The sequence below is a fragment of the Pristiophorus japonicus genome, chromosome 18, assembly GCF_044704955.1.
Source record: "Pristiophorus japonicus isolate sPriJap1 chromosome 18, sPriJap1.hap1, whole genome shotgun sequence".
In the NCBI taxonomy this organism is placed as follows: domain Eukaryota; kingdom Metazoa; phylum Chordata; class Chondrichthyes; family Pristiophoridae; genus Pristiophorus; species Pristiophorus japonicus.
The window spans coordinates 62,815,641-62,833,990 of record NC_091994.1 but is presented as its reverse complement, the minus strand read 5'-3'; the positions used below and the strand labels follow the sequence as shown (position 1 = coordinate 62,833,990).

Genomic DNA, 18,350 nt, shown 5'->3' with positions numbered 1-18,350 from the left:
TCTCTGCACGAGTCTGATACGTAGCAAGCTCCTCTCTGCACCAGTGTGACACGTAGCAAGCTCCTCTCTGCACTAGTCTGACACGTAGCAAGCTCCTCTCTGCACTAGTCTAACACGTAGCAAGCTCCTCTCTGCACGAGTGTGACACGTAGCACGCTCCTCTCTGCACGAGTGTGACACGTAGCAAGCTCCTCTCTGCACGAGTGTGACACGTAGCAAGCTCCTCTCTGCACGAGTGTGACACGTAGCAAGCTCCTCTCTGCACTAGTCTAACACGTAGCAAGCTCCTCTCTGCACCAGTGTGACACGTAGCAAGCTCCTCTCTGCACTAGTGTGACACGTAGCAAGCTCCTCTCTGCACTAGTGTGACACGTAGCAAGCTCCTCTCTGCACGAGTGTGACACGTAGCAAGCTCCTCTCTGCACCAGTGTGACACGTAGCAAGCTCCTCTCTGCACCAGTGTGACATGTAGCAAGCTCCTCTCTGCACGAGTCTAATACGTAGCAAGCTCCTCTCTGCACTAGTGTGACACGTAGCAAGCTCCTCTCTGCACGAGTCTGATACGCAGCAAGCTCCTCTCTGCACCAGTGTGACACGTAGCAAGCTCCTCTCTGCACTAGTCTGACACGTAGCAAGCTCCTCTCTGCACGAGTCTAATACGTAGCAAGCTCCTCTCTGCACGAGTGTGACACGTAGCAAGCTCCTCTCTGCACCAATGTGACACGTAGCAAGCTCCTCTCTGCACCAGTGTGACATGTAGCAAGCTCCTCTCTGCACGAGTCTAATACGTAGCAAGCTCCTCTCTGCACTAGTGTGACACGTAGCAAGCTCCTCTCTGCACGAGTCTGATACGTAGCAAGCTCCTCTCTGCACCAGTGTGACACGTAGCAAGCTCCTCTCTGCACTAGTCTGACACGTTCCTAGCTCCTCTGTGCACTAGTCTAACACGTACCTAGCTCCTCTGTGCACTAGTCTAACATGTAGCAAGCTCCTCTCTGCACGAGTGTGACACGTAGCAAGCTCCTCTGCACGAGTGTGACACGTAGCAAGCCCCTCTCTGCACTAATGTGACACGTAGCAAGCCCCTCTCTGCACTAGTCTGACACGTAGCAAGCTCCTTTCTGCACTCGTGTAACACGTAGCAAGCTCCTCTGTGCACAAGTGTGACACGTAGCAAGCTCCTCTCTGCACGAGTGTGACACGCAGCAAGCTCCTCTCTGCACGAGTGTGACACGCAGCAAGCTCCTCTCTGCACGAGTGTGACACGCAGCAAGCTCCTCTCTGCACGAGTGTGACACGCAGCAAGCTCCTCTCTGCACAAGTGTGACACGCAGCAAGCTCCTCTCTGCACAAGTGTGACACGCAGCAAGCTCCTCTCTGCACGAGTGTGACACGTAGCAAGCTCCTCTCTGCACTAGTCTGACACGTAGCAAGCTCCTCTCTGCACGAGTGTGACATGTAGCAAGCTCCTCTCTGCACGAGTGTGACACGTAGCAAGCTCCTCTCTGCACCAGTGTGACACGTAGCAAGCTCCTCTCTGCATGAGTGTGACACGTAGCAAGCTCCTCTCTGCACGAGTGTGACACGTAGCAAGCTCCTCTCTGCACGAGTGTGACACGTCGCAAGCTCCTCTCTGCACGAATGTGACACGTAGCAAGCTCCTCTCTGCACGAGTGTGACACGTAGCAAGCTCCTCTCTGCACGAGTGTGACACGTCGCAAGCTCCTCTCTGCACGAGTGTGACACGTCGCAAGCTCCTCTCTGCACGAGTGTGACACAAGCACTAACCCAGTAAGGTCATTTCTACCCAACTGTCCCAGAAAATATCAGAAAATGTAAGATGACTTTACGAAATCAAGCATGCTCACCGGAGACTGGAGGGCCGATTTTCCTGCTCTTCTCCCCAAGCACAGGCCGGGATCAGCAAACCCAAAGTGAGCAGCGCCTGGCCAGGCTGAGGGGATATCTGGATTTCCTGTCCAGGGCCGGTAACGGTTTGGAGAAACGCTCAGTGCAGGCTTGTCCCTGTGCCAGGCCTTGGTCCGGACAAGGGGGCAGGATAGAGAGAGAGAGAGAGAAAGCAGGTGCAGGCCACAATACCCACTGGGACACTGTAACCTTACCCTGGGGCCGCTCAGTACCCGCACACCCCACGGGCACATGATCAGCAAACGGAGGCAGGAGGTCTGGCAGCACTGCCCACCTTGTCAGCATGGCAGTGTTGGGCTTGTGCCCACTGACTGCTCTGCCTCCCATCTCCATTGGGGAGGGGGTGCCTATATCCTGGGAAAAAATGTGGTCTCTGCCCACTGTTTCCTGATCTTTGCACTCGGGAAGTTGGCATGTTCCGGAGCCAAGGTCATGAACATCAGCCCTTGTAACTCAGGGGACGGGCAGAAGATTGCCCAGAACCCTGTGCTAACTTCCTACTTTTGATGATTTTACCCCGAGGAACGTCTGCGAGTGATGAGATGCACTTACCGTTCGCAGTACTGGCCCGTGTACCCAGGGAGACAAGCACTACACCTGTACCCACCTACTCCATAACTCTCACAGCTGGATGAAAACCTGGAAGACACAAAGTAACACACACTTTTAGAAACTTAGCGAGTTACAAAGATGTCAGCCCAGACGATTCGACACAGAGACACCATCATCATCATAGGCAGTCCCTCGGAATCGAGGAAGACTTGCTTCCACTCTATTACAGTCCCTGTCACAGGTAGGACAGAGTCGTTGGAGGAAAATATGGGAGGGGAGTCTGGTTTGCCGCACGCTCCTTCCGCTGCCTGCGCTCGGTTTCTGCATGCTCTCGGCGACGAGCCTCGAGGTGCTCAGCGCCCTCATTACAACTACAAGGACCCACAGGATATTGCCACACACCTTTGACAAGGTTACTGTCAGGAAGAATGACAGCGCAGCTGGGACATTCCCAATGGCCCTCTGACAACCAATGCATCTCCGACAGCTCTTACTGCCGCTCTGCAGGGCTGCGAGGGGCTTCACTTAGTGTCTCACCATCGTCACAGCGTACGGAGAGTCCCAAAACAGAAACAGGTAGCATCATGGAAAAACAGCAGTCAACGTTTCGAACCACTGGCTCATTCTCAAGCCCAGCAATTCTCAGAGTGGTGACATGGCCGAGATCAGGAGCTTAGGACCCAGTGGCATCAGTGAAAAAACAATGGGTTCAGTTGAAGGTTATACCTCAAACTGCACGAGGATGCAGAACAACGTTACTAATCTTACACAGCGCACTGAGCAACAAGTGACCTGGTGTAGCACAATGCACAGGCTTTTGCAGTGTCGGTAACTTACTGGTTTTCCTGGATTGTCAGTGGGCAGGCACAAGGTTGGCAATCCTCGGGGGTACCAGCTGTGGCATCACCGTAATATCCAGGGGCACACTGCTCACAGAACTCCCCAGCCGTGTTATGCAAACAGTTCTGTTTAAGAGATTTAAAACAAATCTTGCTTTAGTTAAGCACGCTCTGTACCAGGGTTGTTACTGGGGTTTATCAGCGTATCAGTATCAAGGTGTATCGTAAAATAAATCACCCAGTTTAACACACTTTCAAGCAGTGTTACATACTTCTTGTAATTCACCATCTCAACTTGTTCCCACTACCCGTTGTAAACACGTAAGCAACTCATCTTGTGCCAAGAATAAATTAATGGAGGATGAAATTTCTTTTGGGCGATGGCGCTGTGGGGGATGGAGCTGTGGGGGATGGGGCTGTGGGGGATGGGGCTGTGGGGGATGGAGCTGTGGGGGATGGAGCTGTGGGGGATGGGGCTGTGGGGGATGGAGCTGTGGGGGATGGAGCTGTGGGGGATGGAGCTGTGGGGGCTGTGGGCGATGGAGCTATGGGGGATGGAGCTGTGGGGGCTGTGGGCGATGGAGCTGTGGGGTCTGTGGGGGATGGCGCTGTGGGCGATGGAGCTGTGGGCGATGGAGCTGTGGGCGATGGGGCTGTGGGCGATGGAGCTGTGGGGGATGGAGCTGTGGGGGCTGTGGGCGATGGAGCTATGGGGGATGGAGCTGTGGGGGCTGTGGGCGATGGAGCTGTGGGGTCTGTGGGGGATGGCGCTGTGGGCGATGGAGCTGTGGGCGATGGAGCTGTGGGCGATGGGGCTGTGGGCGATGGAGCTGTGGGCGATGGCGCTGTGGGCGATGGAGCTGTGGGCGATGGAGCTGTGGGGGATGGGGCTGTGGGGGATGGAGCTGTGGGGGATGGCGCTGTGGGGGATGGAGCTGTGGGGGATGGAGCTGTGGGGGATGGGGCTGTGGGGGATGGGGCTGTGGGGGATGGAGCTGTGGGGGATGGGGCTGTGGGGGATGGAGCTGTGGGGGATGGGGCTGTGGGGGATGGGGCTGTGGGGGATGGGGCTGTGGGGGATGGAGCTGTGGGAGATGGAGCTGTGGGGGATGGAGCTGTGGGGGATGGAGCTGTGGGGGATGGGGCTGTGGGGGATGGAGCTGTGGGGGATGGCGCTGTGGGGGATGGAGCTGTGGGGGATGGCGCTGTGGGGGATGGCGCTGTGGGGGATGGCGCTGTGGGGGATGGGGCTGTGGGGGATGGAGCTGTGGGCGATGGAGCTGTGGGCGATGGAGCTGTGGAGGATGGGGCTGTGGGGGATGGGGCTGTGGGGGATGGGGCTGTGGGGGATGGAGCTGTGGGGGATGGGGCTGTGGGGGATGGGGCTGTGGGCGATGGAGCTGTGGGGGATGGGGCTGTGGGGGATGGGGCTGTGGGGGATGGGGCTGTGGGGGATGGGGCTGTGGGGGATGGGGCTGTGGGGTCTGTGGGGGATGGCGCTGTGGGCGATGGAGCTGTGGGGGATGGGGCTGTGGGGTCTGTGGGGGATGGCGCTGTGGGCGATGGAGCTGTGGGGGATGGGGCTGTGGGGGATGGGGCTGTGGGGGATGGGGCTGTGGGGGATGGCGCTGTGGGCGATGGAGCTGTGGGGGATGGGGCTGTGGGGGATGGAGCTGTGGGGGATGGAGCTGTGGGCGATGGGGCTGTGGGGGATGGCGCTGTGTGGGATGGAGCTGTGGGGGATGGAGCTGTGGGCGATGGGGCTGTGGGGGATGGCGCTGTGGGGGATGGGGCTGTGGGGTCTGTGGGGGATGGCGCTGTGGGCGATGGAGCTGTGGGCGATGGAGCTGTGGGCGATGGAGCTGTGGGCGATGGAGCTGTGGGCGATGGGGCTGTGGGGGATGGAGCTGTGGGGGATGGGGCTGTGGGGGATGGGGCTGTGGGGGATGGGGCTGTGGGGGATGGGGCTGTGGGGGATGGGGCTGTGGCGGATGGCGCTGTGGGGGATGGGGCTGTGGCGGATGGCGCTGTGGGGGATGGGGCTGTGGGGGATGGGGCTGTGGGGGATGGGGCTGTGGGGGATGGGGCTGTGGGGGATGGGGCTGTGGGGGATGGGGCTGTGGGGGATGGGGCTGTGGGGGATGGGGCTGTGGGGGATGGGGCTGTGGCGGATGGCGCTGTGGGGGATGGGGCTGTGGGGGATGGGGCTGTGGGGGATGGGGCTGTGGGGGATGGAGCTGTGGGCGATGGGGCTGTGGGCGATGGAGCTGTGGGCGATGGAGCTGTGGGCGATGGGGCTGTGGGCGATGGAGCTGTGGGCGATGGAGCTGTGGGGGATGGGGCTGTGGGGGATGGGGCTGTGGGGGATGGGGCTGTGGGGGATGGCGCTGTGGGCGATGGGGCTGTGGGGGATGGGGCTGTGGGGGATGGGGCTGTGGGGGATGGGGCTGTGGGGGATGGGGCTGTGGGGGATGGGGCTGTGGGCGATGGGGCTGTGGGGGATGGAGCTGTGGGGGATGGGGCTGTGGGGGATGGGGCTGTGGGGGATGGGGCTGTGGGGGATGGGGCTATGGGGGATGGGGCTGTGGGGGATGGGGCTGTGGGGGATGGGGCTGTGGGGGATGGGGCTGTGGGGGATGGCGCTGTGGGCGATGGAGCTGTGGGGGATGGGGCTGTGGGGGATGGGGCTGTGGGGGATGGGGCTGTGGGGGATGGGGCTGTGGGGGATGGGGCTGTGGGCGATGGGGCTGTGGGCGATGGAGCTGTGGGGGATGGGGCTGTGGGCGATGGGGCTGTGGGGGATGGGGCTGTGGGGGATGGGGCTGTGGGGGATGGGGCTGTGGGGGATGGGGCTGTGGGGGATGGGGCTGTGGGGGATGGGGCTGTGGGGGATGGGGCTGTGGGGGATGGGGCTGTGGGCGATGGAGCTGTGGGCGATGGAGCTGTGGGCGATGGCGCTGTGGGGGATGGGGCTGTGGGGGATGGGGCTGTGGGGGATGGGGCTGTGGGCGATGGAGCTGTGGGGGATGGGGCTGTGGGCGATGGCGCTGTGGGGGATGGGGCTTTGGGGGATGGCGCTGTGGGGGATGGCGCTGTGGGGGATGGAGCTGTGGGCGATGGAGCTGTGGGCGATGGAGCTGTGGGCGATGGAGCTGTGGGCGATGGAGCTGTGGGCGATGGCGCTGTGGGGTCTGTGGGGGATGGCGCTGTGGCGGATGGCGCTGTGGGGGATGGCGCTGTGGGGTCTGTGGGGGATGGGGCTGTGGGGGATGGGGCTGTGGGGGATGGCGCTGTGGGGTCTGTGGGGGATGGGGCTGTGGGGGATGGGGCTGTGGGGGATGGCGCTGTGGGGTCTGTGGGGGATGGGGCTGTGGGGGATGGGGCTGTGGGGGATGGCGCTGTGGGGTCTGTGGGGGATGGGGCTGTGGGGGATGGGGCTGTGGGGGATGGCGCTGTGGGGTCTGTGGGGGATGGGGCTGTGGGGGATGGGGCTGTGGGGGATGGCGCTGTGGGGTCTGTGGGGGATGGGGCTGTGGGGGATGGGGCTGTGGGCGATGGAGCTGTGGCGGATGGCGCTGTGGGGTCTGTGGGGGATGGGGCTGTGGGGGATGGGGCTGTGGGCGATGGGGCTGTGGGCGATGGAGCTGTGGGCGATGGAGCTGTGGGGGATGGGGCTGTGGGGTCTGTGGGGGATGGCGCTGTGGGCGATGGAGCTGTGGCGGATGGCGCTGTGGGGGATGGCGCTGTGGGGGATGGGGCTGTGGGGGATGGGGCTGTGGGGGATGGGGCTGTGGGGGATGGGGCTGTGGGGGATGGGGCTGTGGGGGATGGCGCTGGTGGCGATGTGATGGCGCTGGGGGCGATGTGATGGAGCTGGGGGCGATGTGATGGAGCTGGGGGCGATGTGATGGAGCTGGGGGCGATGTGATGGAGCTGGGGGCGATGTGATGGAGCTGGGGGCGATGTGATGGAGCTGGGGGCGGTGTGATGGAGCTGGGGGCGATGTGATGGAGCTGGGGGCGATGTGATGGAGCTGGGGGCGATGTGATGGAGCTGGGGGCGATGTGATGGAGCTGGGGGCGATGTGATGGAGCTGGGGGCGATGTGATGGAGCTGGGGGCGATGTGATGGAGCTGGGGGCGATGTGATGGAGCTGGGGGCGATGTGATGGAGCTGGGGGCGATGTGATGGAGCTGGGGGCGATGTGATGGAGCTGGGGGCGATGTGATGGAGCTGGGGGCGATGTGATGGAGCTGGGGGCGATGTGATGGAGCTGGGGGCGGTGTGATGGAGCTGGGGGCGATGTGATGGAGCTGGGGGCGATGTGATGGAGCTGGGGGCGATGTGATGGAGCTGGGGGCGATGTGATGGAGCTGGGGGCGATGTGATGGAGCTGTGGGCGATGTGATGGAGCTGGGGGCGATGTGATGGAGCTGGGGGCGATGTGATGGAGCTGGGGGCGATGTGATGGAGCTGGGGGCGATGGAGCTGGGGGCGATGGCGCTGGGGGCGATGGCGCTGGGGGCGGTGTGATGGAGCTGGGGGCGAAGGAGTTGGGGGCGATGGAGCTGGGGGCGATGTGATGGAGCTGGGGGCGATGGCGCTGGGGGCGATGTGATGGAGCTGGGGGCGATGTGATGGCGCTGTGGGCGATGTGATGGAGCTGGGGGCGATGTGATGGAGCTGGGGGCGATGTGATGGAGCTGGGGGCGATGTGATGGAGCTGGGGGCGATGTGATGGCCCTGGGGGCGATGTGATGGAGCTGGGGGCGATGTGATGGAGCTGGGGGCGATGTGATGGAGCTGGGGGCGATGGAGCTGGGGGCGATGGCGCTGGGGGCGATGGCGCTGGGGGCGGTGTGATGGAGCTGGGGGCGATGTGATGGAGCTGGGGGTGATGTGATGGAGCTGGGGGCTATGTGATGGAGCTGGGGGCGATGTGATGGCGCTGGGGGCGATGTGATGGCGCTGGGGGCGATGTGATGGAGCTGGGGGCGATGTGATGGAGCTGGGGGCGATGTGATGGAGCTGGGGGTGGTGTGATGGAGCTGGGGGCGATGTGATGGAGCTGGGGGCGATGTGATGGCGCTGGGGGCGATGTGATGGAGCTGGGGGCGGTGTGATGGAGCTGGGGGCGGTGTGATGGAGCTGGGGGCGGTGTGATGGAGCTGGGGGCGATGTGATGGAGCTGGGGGCGATGGCGCTGGGGGCGATGTGATGGAGCTGGGGGCGATGTGATGGAGCTGGGGGCGATGTGATGGAGCTGGGGGCGAAGGAGTTGGGGGCGATGGAGCTGGGGGCGATGTGATGGAGCTGGGGGCGATGGCGCTGGGGGCGATGTGATGGAGCTGGGGGCGATGTGATGGCGCTGTGGGCGATGTGATGGCGCTGGGGGCGATGTGATGGAGCTGGGGGCGATGGCGCTGGGGGCGATGTGATGGCGCTGGGGGCGGTGTGATGGAGCTGGGGGCGATGTGATGGAGCTGGGGGCGATGGAGCTGGGGGCGATGTGATGGAGCTGGGGGCGATGTGATGGAGCTGGGGGCGGTGTGATGGAGCTGGGGGCGATGTGATGGAGCTGGGGGCGATGTGATGGCGCTGGGGGCGATGGCGCTGGGGGCGATGTGATGGAGCTGGGGGCGATGGAGTTGGGGGCGATGGCGCTGGGGGCGATGTGATGGAGCTGGGGGCGATGGAGCTGGGGGCGATGTGATGGCGCTGGGGGCGATGGCGCTGGGGGCGATGTGATGGAGCTGGGGGCGATGGAGTTGGGGGCGATGGCGCTGGGGGCGATGTGATGGAGCTGGGGGCGATGTGATGGCGCTGGGGGCGGTGTGATGGAGCTGGGGGCGATGTGATGGCGCTGGGGGCGGTGTGATGGAGCTGGGGGCGATGGAGCTGGGGGCGGTGTGATGGAGCTGGGGGCGATGGCGCTGGGGGCGATGTGATGGCGCTGGGGGCGATGGCGCTGGGGGCGATGTGATGGAGCTGGGGGCGATGGAGTTGGGGGCGATGTGATGGAGCTGGGGGCGATGGCGCTGGGGGCGATGTGATGGAGCTGGGGGCGATGGCGCTGGGGGCGATGTGATGGAGCTGGGGGCGATGGAGCTGGGGGCGATGTGATGGCGCTGGGGGCGATGGCGCTGGGGGCGATGTGATGGAGCTGGGGGCGATGGAGTTGGGGGCGATGGCGCTGGGGGCGGTGTGATGGAGCTGGGGGCGATGGCGCTGGGGGCGATGTGATGGAGCTGGGGGCGGTGTGATGGAGTTGGGGGCGATGGGGCTGGGGGCGATGTGATGGAGCTGGGGGCGATGTGATGGAGCTGGGGGCGATGCGAGCGATGATGCTGTGTGGGATGGAGCTGTGGGCGATGGATCAGAAACAAGCTGCTGATTCTCTATTTGCTGGTTATGTGCCACTGCCCAGGATGAATTTCACCCCCATGATGTCTCCGGGTGTTAGATTCAGTGCTGACATTGACAGAGGTTGGCTTTGCCCCGTGAATGGGCCCATCGGGTGGTGTAAAGTTCCAAATGTTCTCTCAAGGAAGGCAAACCCACTGTGTACAGCTGGGGGTTACCCCACCGTTGTCACCCCCAGTGTTACTGACAGAGTGGTGCCCCCCTCACTGGGCCCTCACTCCCTGCCAACCTCCACGCTCACTGGGTCCTGCCCTCCCCCCCCCCCCCCCCCCCGCACTCCTCCATCCCCTCACTAGGCCCTGCCCTCCCCCCCGCCCTCACTAGGCCCTGCCCTCCCCCCCACCCCCTCACTGGGCCCGGCCCTGCCCTGCCCCCTCCCCCCCACCCCCTCACTGGGCCCGGCCCTGCCCTGCCCCCGCACATCCCCCTCCTCCCCCGCACTCCTCCACCCCTCTCACTGGGCCCTGCCCACCCTCTTTCCCCCCCGCCCCCCTCACTGGACCCTGCCCCCCGCACTGGGCCCCACACACCCTGCCCCCCCACCCCCAGCACGGGCTCAGTGTGGGTCACTGGGCCTAGATGGGATGTGTGCTTTGGATCTGCCTCCCAGGGTAACAAAGAACGTTTAAAACTTTATTCTTCACAAAAGGTTCAGCTGTTCACAAATGTCCATATTAATGAGAGCAACAAAGTGAATTGGAAATGCAGATCAAACAATGCCTTTTTATATATACATCAGTTTACAAAACATCAGGCAAGTAGAGTGTGTGTGAAGAATGCCCAGTGTTTATTTCACATGCACATTGTCAGTGGTTTCGATCATGTTTCAGCACATTGTGATCCAAACCTAGAAACTCTGTGATATGCAGATCACCGGGCACAGCCCCGACACTTCCTGTGCCAGGGAATAGGATGCAAATTGCACCGGGAAAGGCTCTGGAGTTAATCTGTACGCTGTGTGATTAATGTGTTGATTTGGAAGCTGCGATGTTGGGAAAGCTGGGTTTACAATCGAATGGAACGACACTGTGCAATCACACCGGCTCGAGCCGCCGTGTTGTCGCCAAGCTTCCCAACACCACACACTGAATTATTCTGCTGCATCCCACACATACCAGGCACTGTGCGGTAAAATATCTCAACCCTGGGTCTGTAAGATTGAGTCAGATGATTAGCACTAATTTCAGATCGGTATCTCACACACAGTGTGCAAAGGCTGACAAGCCATTGCTTTCTCACCATCGGCCAGAATATAAACCCCGCCGTCACCCTTACACACCTCCTTCCACCCCATTACTCCAGTTGATGGAATCGTACAACACAGGAGGCCATTCGGCCCATCGAGCCTGAGCCGGCTCTGTGAGAGAGCGATCCGATTCACCCCACTCCCCCACTCTTTCCCCGTCACCCTGCAAAATCTTCCTTTTCAAATATTTATCCAATTCCCTTTCGAAAGTTACTATGAATCTTACTCTACCGCCCTTCCAGGCAGCACATTCCAGATCATAACTCGCTGCATGAAAAAATCTCCCCTCTGCTTCTTTTGCCAATGATCTTAAATCTGTGACCTCTGGCTGTGGAACCTCCTGTCACTGGGGACAGGTTCTCCTCATTTACTCTGTCAAAACCCATCAAAATGTTCAACACTATTATTGAAATGCTATCTGTGAACATCAATGCCTCAGCTAAATAACGACTCAGCAAGTGTGAATGCAGCCTGTCAGATTGTCAGCAATGGAGGGGTCTGCTCTGCCGCCAGGGGGTGCGGTCACCCGCTGGGACCAGCTCAGGCTGGGATCAAATCCAGAGTGTCTGTGTGCACTGACTCGACGAGCAGAGACTCTGGGAGAGCGTGCACAGGTTTCCGACAGCGGAAACACTTTGAAGAATGAACACTTGAGTGATTGTGCTGCAGGCATCAAACTCTCCCTGTGAATGGGCCATCTTTTACTTCTCACGCTTTGCAACTCTTTGCCAAATGACTCCGTGGCAACCTTAAAATGCCTTTGTAAATGGGAACTTGCTCCAACAAACATGGAGCAGGGATACCCAGAGAGCAGGACTGAGGGGAGACATTCCAATACTGCTCAAGCTTTGCTCAATTAGTGGATTGTGGAGCGACGTACCGAGCAGAGGCCCGTCTCTGGATGGCAGGTGGCGGAGTGTCCACTGCATTCACACGTCTTGCAGTGTCCCAGATACAGGCCTCCTCCAGTCCGCGTGTAACCGGCAGCACAGTCCTAGGGCAGAAACAAGACAGCACACAGATTCACACATTGTCCTATTTGCATTGGAATGTGTTCCCGAGCAGACATCAGAAATGAACATTACTCGCTAATCCCATGAGCCACCTTGGTCAGAACCCAACACCAGCAGTCCTAGGTCCAAATCAACATCTCCAACCTAAAGAACTCAGAGTACAGTGTACAGAAGTCTTTAATTGGTTTACAGAATCATACAACACAGGAGGCCATTCGGCCCATCGTGTCTGTGTCGGCTCTTTGAGAGAGCAATCTGATTAGTCCCACTGCCCCCGTTGTTTCCACACACCGCAAAATCTTCCTTTCTAGTATTTATCCAATTTCCTTTGCAAAGTTTTTAGTGAATCGGCCTCCCCTGCCCTTGCAGGCCGTGCATTCCAGATCCTAACCACTCACTGCGTAAAGAAAACAAATTCTCCCCTCTTCACAATGTTCACTGATTTGGGTTTTTATCTTCATACAACGTCAGACGTGAGGCAAAGTGCTGAGTGGTATTGAAGAAACAATCGGAGGTGAACACATTGCATCATTCAGTCCACCACAGGTTTTGCAATGCACCTTATGCCGTGTAACCTGCTGCAGTAACGAGAATTATAAACCAACGTATTGTACGGGAGAGCCGGCTGAACATCCCTCCAACACCCATCATCCAGGGTTACTCCCGATGACCAGTCAGGTGCTGAGGGCTGCCTCTCACTGTAGAGTACCCAGCCTACTCGTGGCAGGCATGGGTGGGAACACCAGGCTTTAAGCACAGCTGCAGCAACCTCACTTCACAAAGGTTGCACCTGTAACCCTCCATCAGTGGATGCCCAGATCTCCCGCTATAAGTGTTGGTCCCCTAGAGGATGAGACTGGGGAATTAATAATGGCGAACAGGGAAATGGCAGAGACTTTGAACAACTATTTTGTATCGGTTTTCATGGTAGAAGACACTAAAAGCATCCGAATAGTGGATAATCAAGGGGTTATAGGGAGGGAGGAACTTAATACAATCACTATCACTAAAGAAGTAGTACTCGGTAAATAATGGGACTAAAGGTGGACAAGTCCCCTGGACCTGATGGCTGACTTCCTAGAATCTTAAAATAAGGGGCTGTAGAGATAGTGGATGCATTGGCTGTAATTTACCAAAATTCCCTGGATTCTGAGACAGTCCCAGCAGATTGGAAAACTACAAATGTAATGCCCCTATTTAAAAAAGGAGGCAGACAAAAAGCAGGAAACTATAGACCAGTTAGCCTAATATCTGTCGTTGGGAAAATGCTGGAGTCCATTATTAAGGAAGTAGTAGCAGGACATTTGGAATAAACATAATTCAATCCGGCAGAGTCAGCATGGTTTTATGAAGGGAAAATCATGTTTGACAAATTTGCTGGAGTTCTTTGAGGATGTAGCGAGCAGGGTGAATAAGGGGGAACCAGTAGATGTGGTGTATTTGGATTTCCAGAATGCATTCGATAAGGTGCCACATAAAAGATTACTGCACAAGATAAAAGTTCACAGGGTTGGAGAAACAGAGAGTCGGGATAAATGGGTCATTTTCTGGTTGGCAAACTGTGACTGGTGAGGTGCCACAGGGATCAGTGCTGGGTCCTCAACTATTTACAATCTATATTAATGACTTGGATGAAGGGACCGAGTGTAATGTAGCCAAGTTTGCTGATGATACAAAGATGGGTGGGAAAGCAAATTGTGAGGGGGACATAAAAAATCTGCAAAGGGATATAGACAGGATAAGTGAGTGGGCAAAAATTTGGGAGATGGAGTATAATGTGGGAAAATGTGAGGTTATCCACTTTGGCAGAAAAAATAAAAAATCAAATTATAATTAAAATGGAGAAAAATTGCAAAGTGCTGCAATACAGAGGGACCTGGGGGTCCTTGTGCATGAAACACAAAAAGTTAGTATGCAGGTACAGCAAGTGATCAGGAAGGCAAATGGAATGTTGGCCTTTATTGCAAGGGGGATAGAGTATAAAAGCAGAGAAGTCCTGCTACAATTGTACAGGGTATTGGTGAGGCCACACCTGGAGTACTGCGTACAGTTTTGGTCTCCGTATTTAAGGAAGGATATACTTACATTGGAGGCAGTTCAGAGAAGGTTCACTAGGTTGATTCCGGAGATGAGGGGGTTGATTTATGAAGATGGGTTGAGCAGGTTGGGCCTATACTCATTGTTCAGAATAATGAGAGGTGATCTTATCGAAACATATAAGATACTGAGGGGGCTCGACAAGGTGGATGCAGAGAGAATATTTCCACTCGTAGGGGAAACTAAAACTAGGGGACATAGTCTTAGAATAAGGGTCCACTCATTTAAAACTGAGATGAGGAGGAATTTCTTCTCTCAGAGGGATGTAAATCTGTGGAATTCTCTGCCCCAGAGAGCTGTGGAGGCTGGGTCATTGAATATATTTAAGGCTGAGATCGACAGATTTTTGAGTGATGAGGGAATAAAGGGTTATGGGAAGTGGGGGGGGCGGGGGGGCAATTGGAGCTGAGTCCATGATCAGATCTGCCATGGTCTTATTGAATGGCGGAGCAGGCTCAAGGGGCCAGATGGCCGACTCCTGCTCCTATTTCTTATGTTCAACTGCGGAGTGGATGACTGTGCAGGACTTATCGCTTTACTGAAGGCATTAAGGCTGGATTTTCCAGACCTTTGTGCTCCAGGTTTCGCCCCGGAGCAGTGTGAAATGGGGCAGTGAGTTGTCCTGCGACCGGTCGGGAGCTTCGGGTTGGGTGAGCTGCAGCACTGAGCAGCACCGCCGGGTAGGGCGGGGCCGGGGAGGGCGGGGCCGGTGGGGCGACGCCTTTGGTTGCAACACCGTTCGACCTTTGACTTGAACCCGACCTGTCCGCCTAGAATCACGCCTCGCAGTGACCCCTGGGAAACCAGAGCGGTCCAGCCCCGCCATTGGCGGTGAGGACGGTAAGTACCAGTGTTTGTTCTTTTAATGTTTATTAAATTGATTTGTGATGTGGCGGCGTGGGCAATGTTTTGGGAATGTTTGTGAGTTTTTTAAGGTTTTTTCCCTCTAATTCTGCCCTCCTGAGCATCCCTGATTATAATCGCTCCACAATTGGTGGCCGTGCCTTCAGCTGCCTGGGCCCCAAGCTCTGGAACTCCCTGCCTAAACCTTCCCGCCTCTCTATCTCGCTTTCCTCCTTTAAGATGCTCTTTAAAACCTTTAATGTCTTTGACCAAGCTGTTGGTCACCTGCCCTAATTTCTCCTTTTGTTGCTCGGTCCCAAATTGTGCTTGATAATGATGCTGTGAAGCACCTTGGGCCCTTTTACTACATTAAAGGCACGATATAAATGCAAGTTGTTGCTGAGCACCTTACAGTAAGTTGCAGTTACAAGGACCAAACATGGGCCAAAGTGGCTGTAGTCACCTGACAAGACAAGCCTTGGTAAGCCATGGGGCAGTGACATTCCTCCACCCGCAGTGCCGGTCCCAGGGTGGTGTAGAAGGGCACGGCAATCTCCATGCTCACGTCGGACAGGCTGGCGGAGATCATGTCGGTCGAGTAGGTGGCACGGATCAGAACTTCATCCAAGTCAGCGAGGACCATCAGCAGATGTTCCCGGGTGGCCTGCTGACCATCAGGACGCTTCCACAGTTGCTGAAAGAGAAGAACAGATTCATATTGTGTCTGACTCCTGAGTCACCGTACTGATCACCGTCCACACTGACCGCCGGGCTCACCGTCCGTCCGCATTGACCATCGCCCACACTGCCCCGCCCACCACACTGCCCCACCCGCCCACACTGCCCCACCCACACTGCCCCGCCCGTCCACACTGCCCCGCCCACACTGCCCCGCCCACCACACTGATCAATTTTTACACAACACGGCAAAGGAGTCAATTATCCGTGGACCAAGGTCCATAATTAGGAGTTAGGAGAAATTGGGCAGAATCTTTTCACCCGAAGAGCAAGTATCCTTTGCTGTAAGTTACCAGGCAAGGGCACTGACACCAGCCGTATCAATGGGACTGGGAGGGAATTGAATGTGTTTCCGACAACAAAGGGACATAAGGATATGATGAGAAGGTTAGTAGTTGGGTTAATCCATTGCAAAGGGGCAGGCTTGTTGTATCAGCTCACCTTTCTCATGCCACAAATGTCCGTTCTTACTACGCAATGTAACTTCAGATATTCCCTTCCCCATTCCTATAACGTGACTCATCTTCAAGATACTAATGGCTGCATTTCACCATTAGCAAAGGTATTTAGTGCAGGAATATAGCAATGGAATACTCAAAATGGAAGCCTTTACCTCCTTGAACATGACCTTGAAGGCCTGCGTGTCTCGGGGCTGCAGCTGGTGCTGGTGATAGGTCACCAAGGTGATGTCATTACCCTGAAAGATCACACAAAGAAAAACATTTTCAGATAAACAATCGGCAGATCTGAACATCCTAAGCTTAGAGAAAGTCCAATCCGATAAGCACTCACAGAAAAAGGATTGTATAATATTCTTTTCATACTTTAAATATAAACCAGCAAACCTGAATTAGGAGAAAGGTCTCTGTGCCGCAGACAATGCTGTTACAGTACTGAATCCCTTCAACAGCCCAAAGAACACAACTGAAGTCGTGGAGTGGGTTTTCCCAAGAACTTCACCAAATTTAAATATGTCCCTTCAAACTTAAGTAATGCACGGCCCAAAATAGTGAGGGGGACCATTGAGGGGGTGTACATTATCCAACCAGTGGCTCAAATTTCAAGGGTCTTGTTTACATAAAGCTAAGTGGCTGCATTAGGGACAAACTCTATTTCAGCTTTTATACAGCTACAAAAATAATTTGAATACTGGTCGACCTTTGTCGCGGGCAGAGCGAGGCAGAGGATTATAGTGAAAGTGAAAGGCACCTTGTGTGGGCAAATGACGTGAATCTCGCCCACTCCCAATGGCTGGCACAATGGATGTATTGCTGTGTAGGGGAATTGTTCATTCAGGGTACTCTCCCCGGGGCATCGAGGTGCATCCTTCCTGGCAGCGTGTGTGGATCAGAGAACACTATGTGCACTATCAGGGAGCAGAGGCAGAGAAGAATCTGGTATAGTAAGACAACGATGCACTGGATAGATGGCCCAAGATTCTGTGTCACAGATTTCTGCCTGTCAACCTGTTCCACATTAACTCCCCATCCGGACTCTCAGCTCTTTCACTGCCCCTCATAACCCCCTCCACCCCCCGCCATACCTCAGTAGGGCGTACATTCAAGGGCAACTGAAAACCTGGTCTCACACACACAAGACACAACAAGTCACTGCAATGCACCCATGCTGCACAATGCCAACACCCCCGGTGGCCGGTAGGTTCTGCACTTATCTCTCAACATGCATGTGCTCCTTCAATGCTTTATTCATTCACGGGATGTGGGCGTCGCTGGCAAGGCCAGCATTTATTGCCCGCCCCTAATTGCCCCTTGAGAAGGTGGTGGTGAGCTGCCTTCTCGAACCGCTGCAGTCCGTGTGGTGAAGGTGCTCCCACAGTGCTGTTAGGGAGGGAGTTCCAGGATAACATGAAACTAGTTGGTGGGAATTCAGAGTCAACACATGGTTCCTGCAGACCCAAGGGGAGTGTCAGATGGCTGAGTGCAGGCACTTACGATGATCTGTACGTCAGCGTCAGGTACGATAGCACCCCGGAACCCTGCATCGTAGGACAGCGTGTAGCGGAGGAGCCCGCCATAAGAGGTCACCTGTGGAGAACAACAAAAACAATGACAAGAATGCTTCGTACTGACGTCACAGGTGGATTATCAGCACCGCAGGAGAACAAATATCACCGGCACACTCGGACTTAACACAATGGCCAAGTAGGTACCTGCAAAAATATAATGCTCAAGGTGACTAAAATCAACAATTTATAGATTGCATTTATTTTTCAGAAACCTGGAGTTATAAAACGACAAGGTTCCAATACTTCACTTAAAGTTTCTATTTCTAAAAACTCTCGTGTCGCACGGCTGACAGTTAGTCTAGGACATGGGCCGAGAATATGGGGAGTGGAGCAGCCTAGCACAGACTCGAATGCGCGGCCAGGAAATGGAGCGCCTGGGGCGGGGCAGGGGGGCATCGTGGCGAGAGCCCAGGAGAGGATAGAGCGGACAAGCTTCAGTGTCTGCCATTGGGACAGCAGACAGACAGACCTGGGTGTTGGAAGCAGACATGCCCCAGGGACAGAGGCTGGAGGAATGACCGATAAACATTAAAATACCAGATATTTATTTAGATTTCCTGACAATTCAAATCAACGTAGCTAAATGTAGACATCCATATCCTAAGTATGTTGCAGTGTTTATAGAGGGACATGATTAAAGGATT

At 56.6% G+C, this 18,350-nt stretch overlaps 1 protein-coding gene across 1 annotated transcript in view; it reads right to left on the bottom strand.

The window, feature by feature from the left end:
• hspg2 (heparan sulfate proteoglycan 2) overlaps nucleotides 1-18,350 on the bottom strand; it is a 643,156-nt gene that overhangs the window by 264,771 nt on the left and 360,035 nt on the right. The window contains 6 exon segments of the mRNA XM_070860710.1: nucleotides 2,482-2,568; nucleotides 3,319-3,446; nucleotides 11,870-11,983; nucleotides 15,406-15,636; nucleotides 16,294-16,377; nucleotides 17,633-17,725. Of these exon segments, the coding sequence (XP_070716811.1) occupies nucleotides 2,482-2,568; nucleotides 3,319-3,446; nucleotides 11,870-11,983; nucleotides 15,406-15,636; nucleotides 16,294-16,377; nucleotides 17,633-17,725 (737 nt within the window).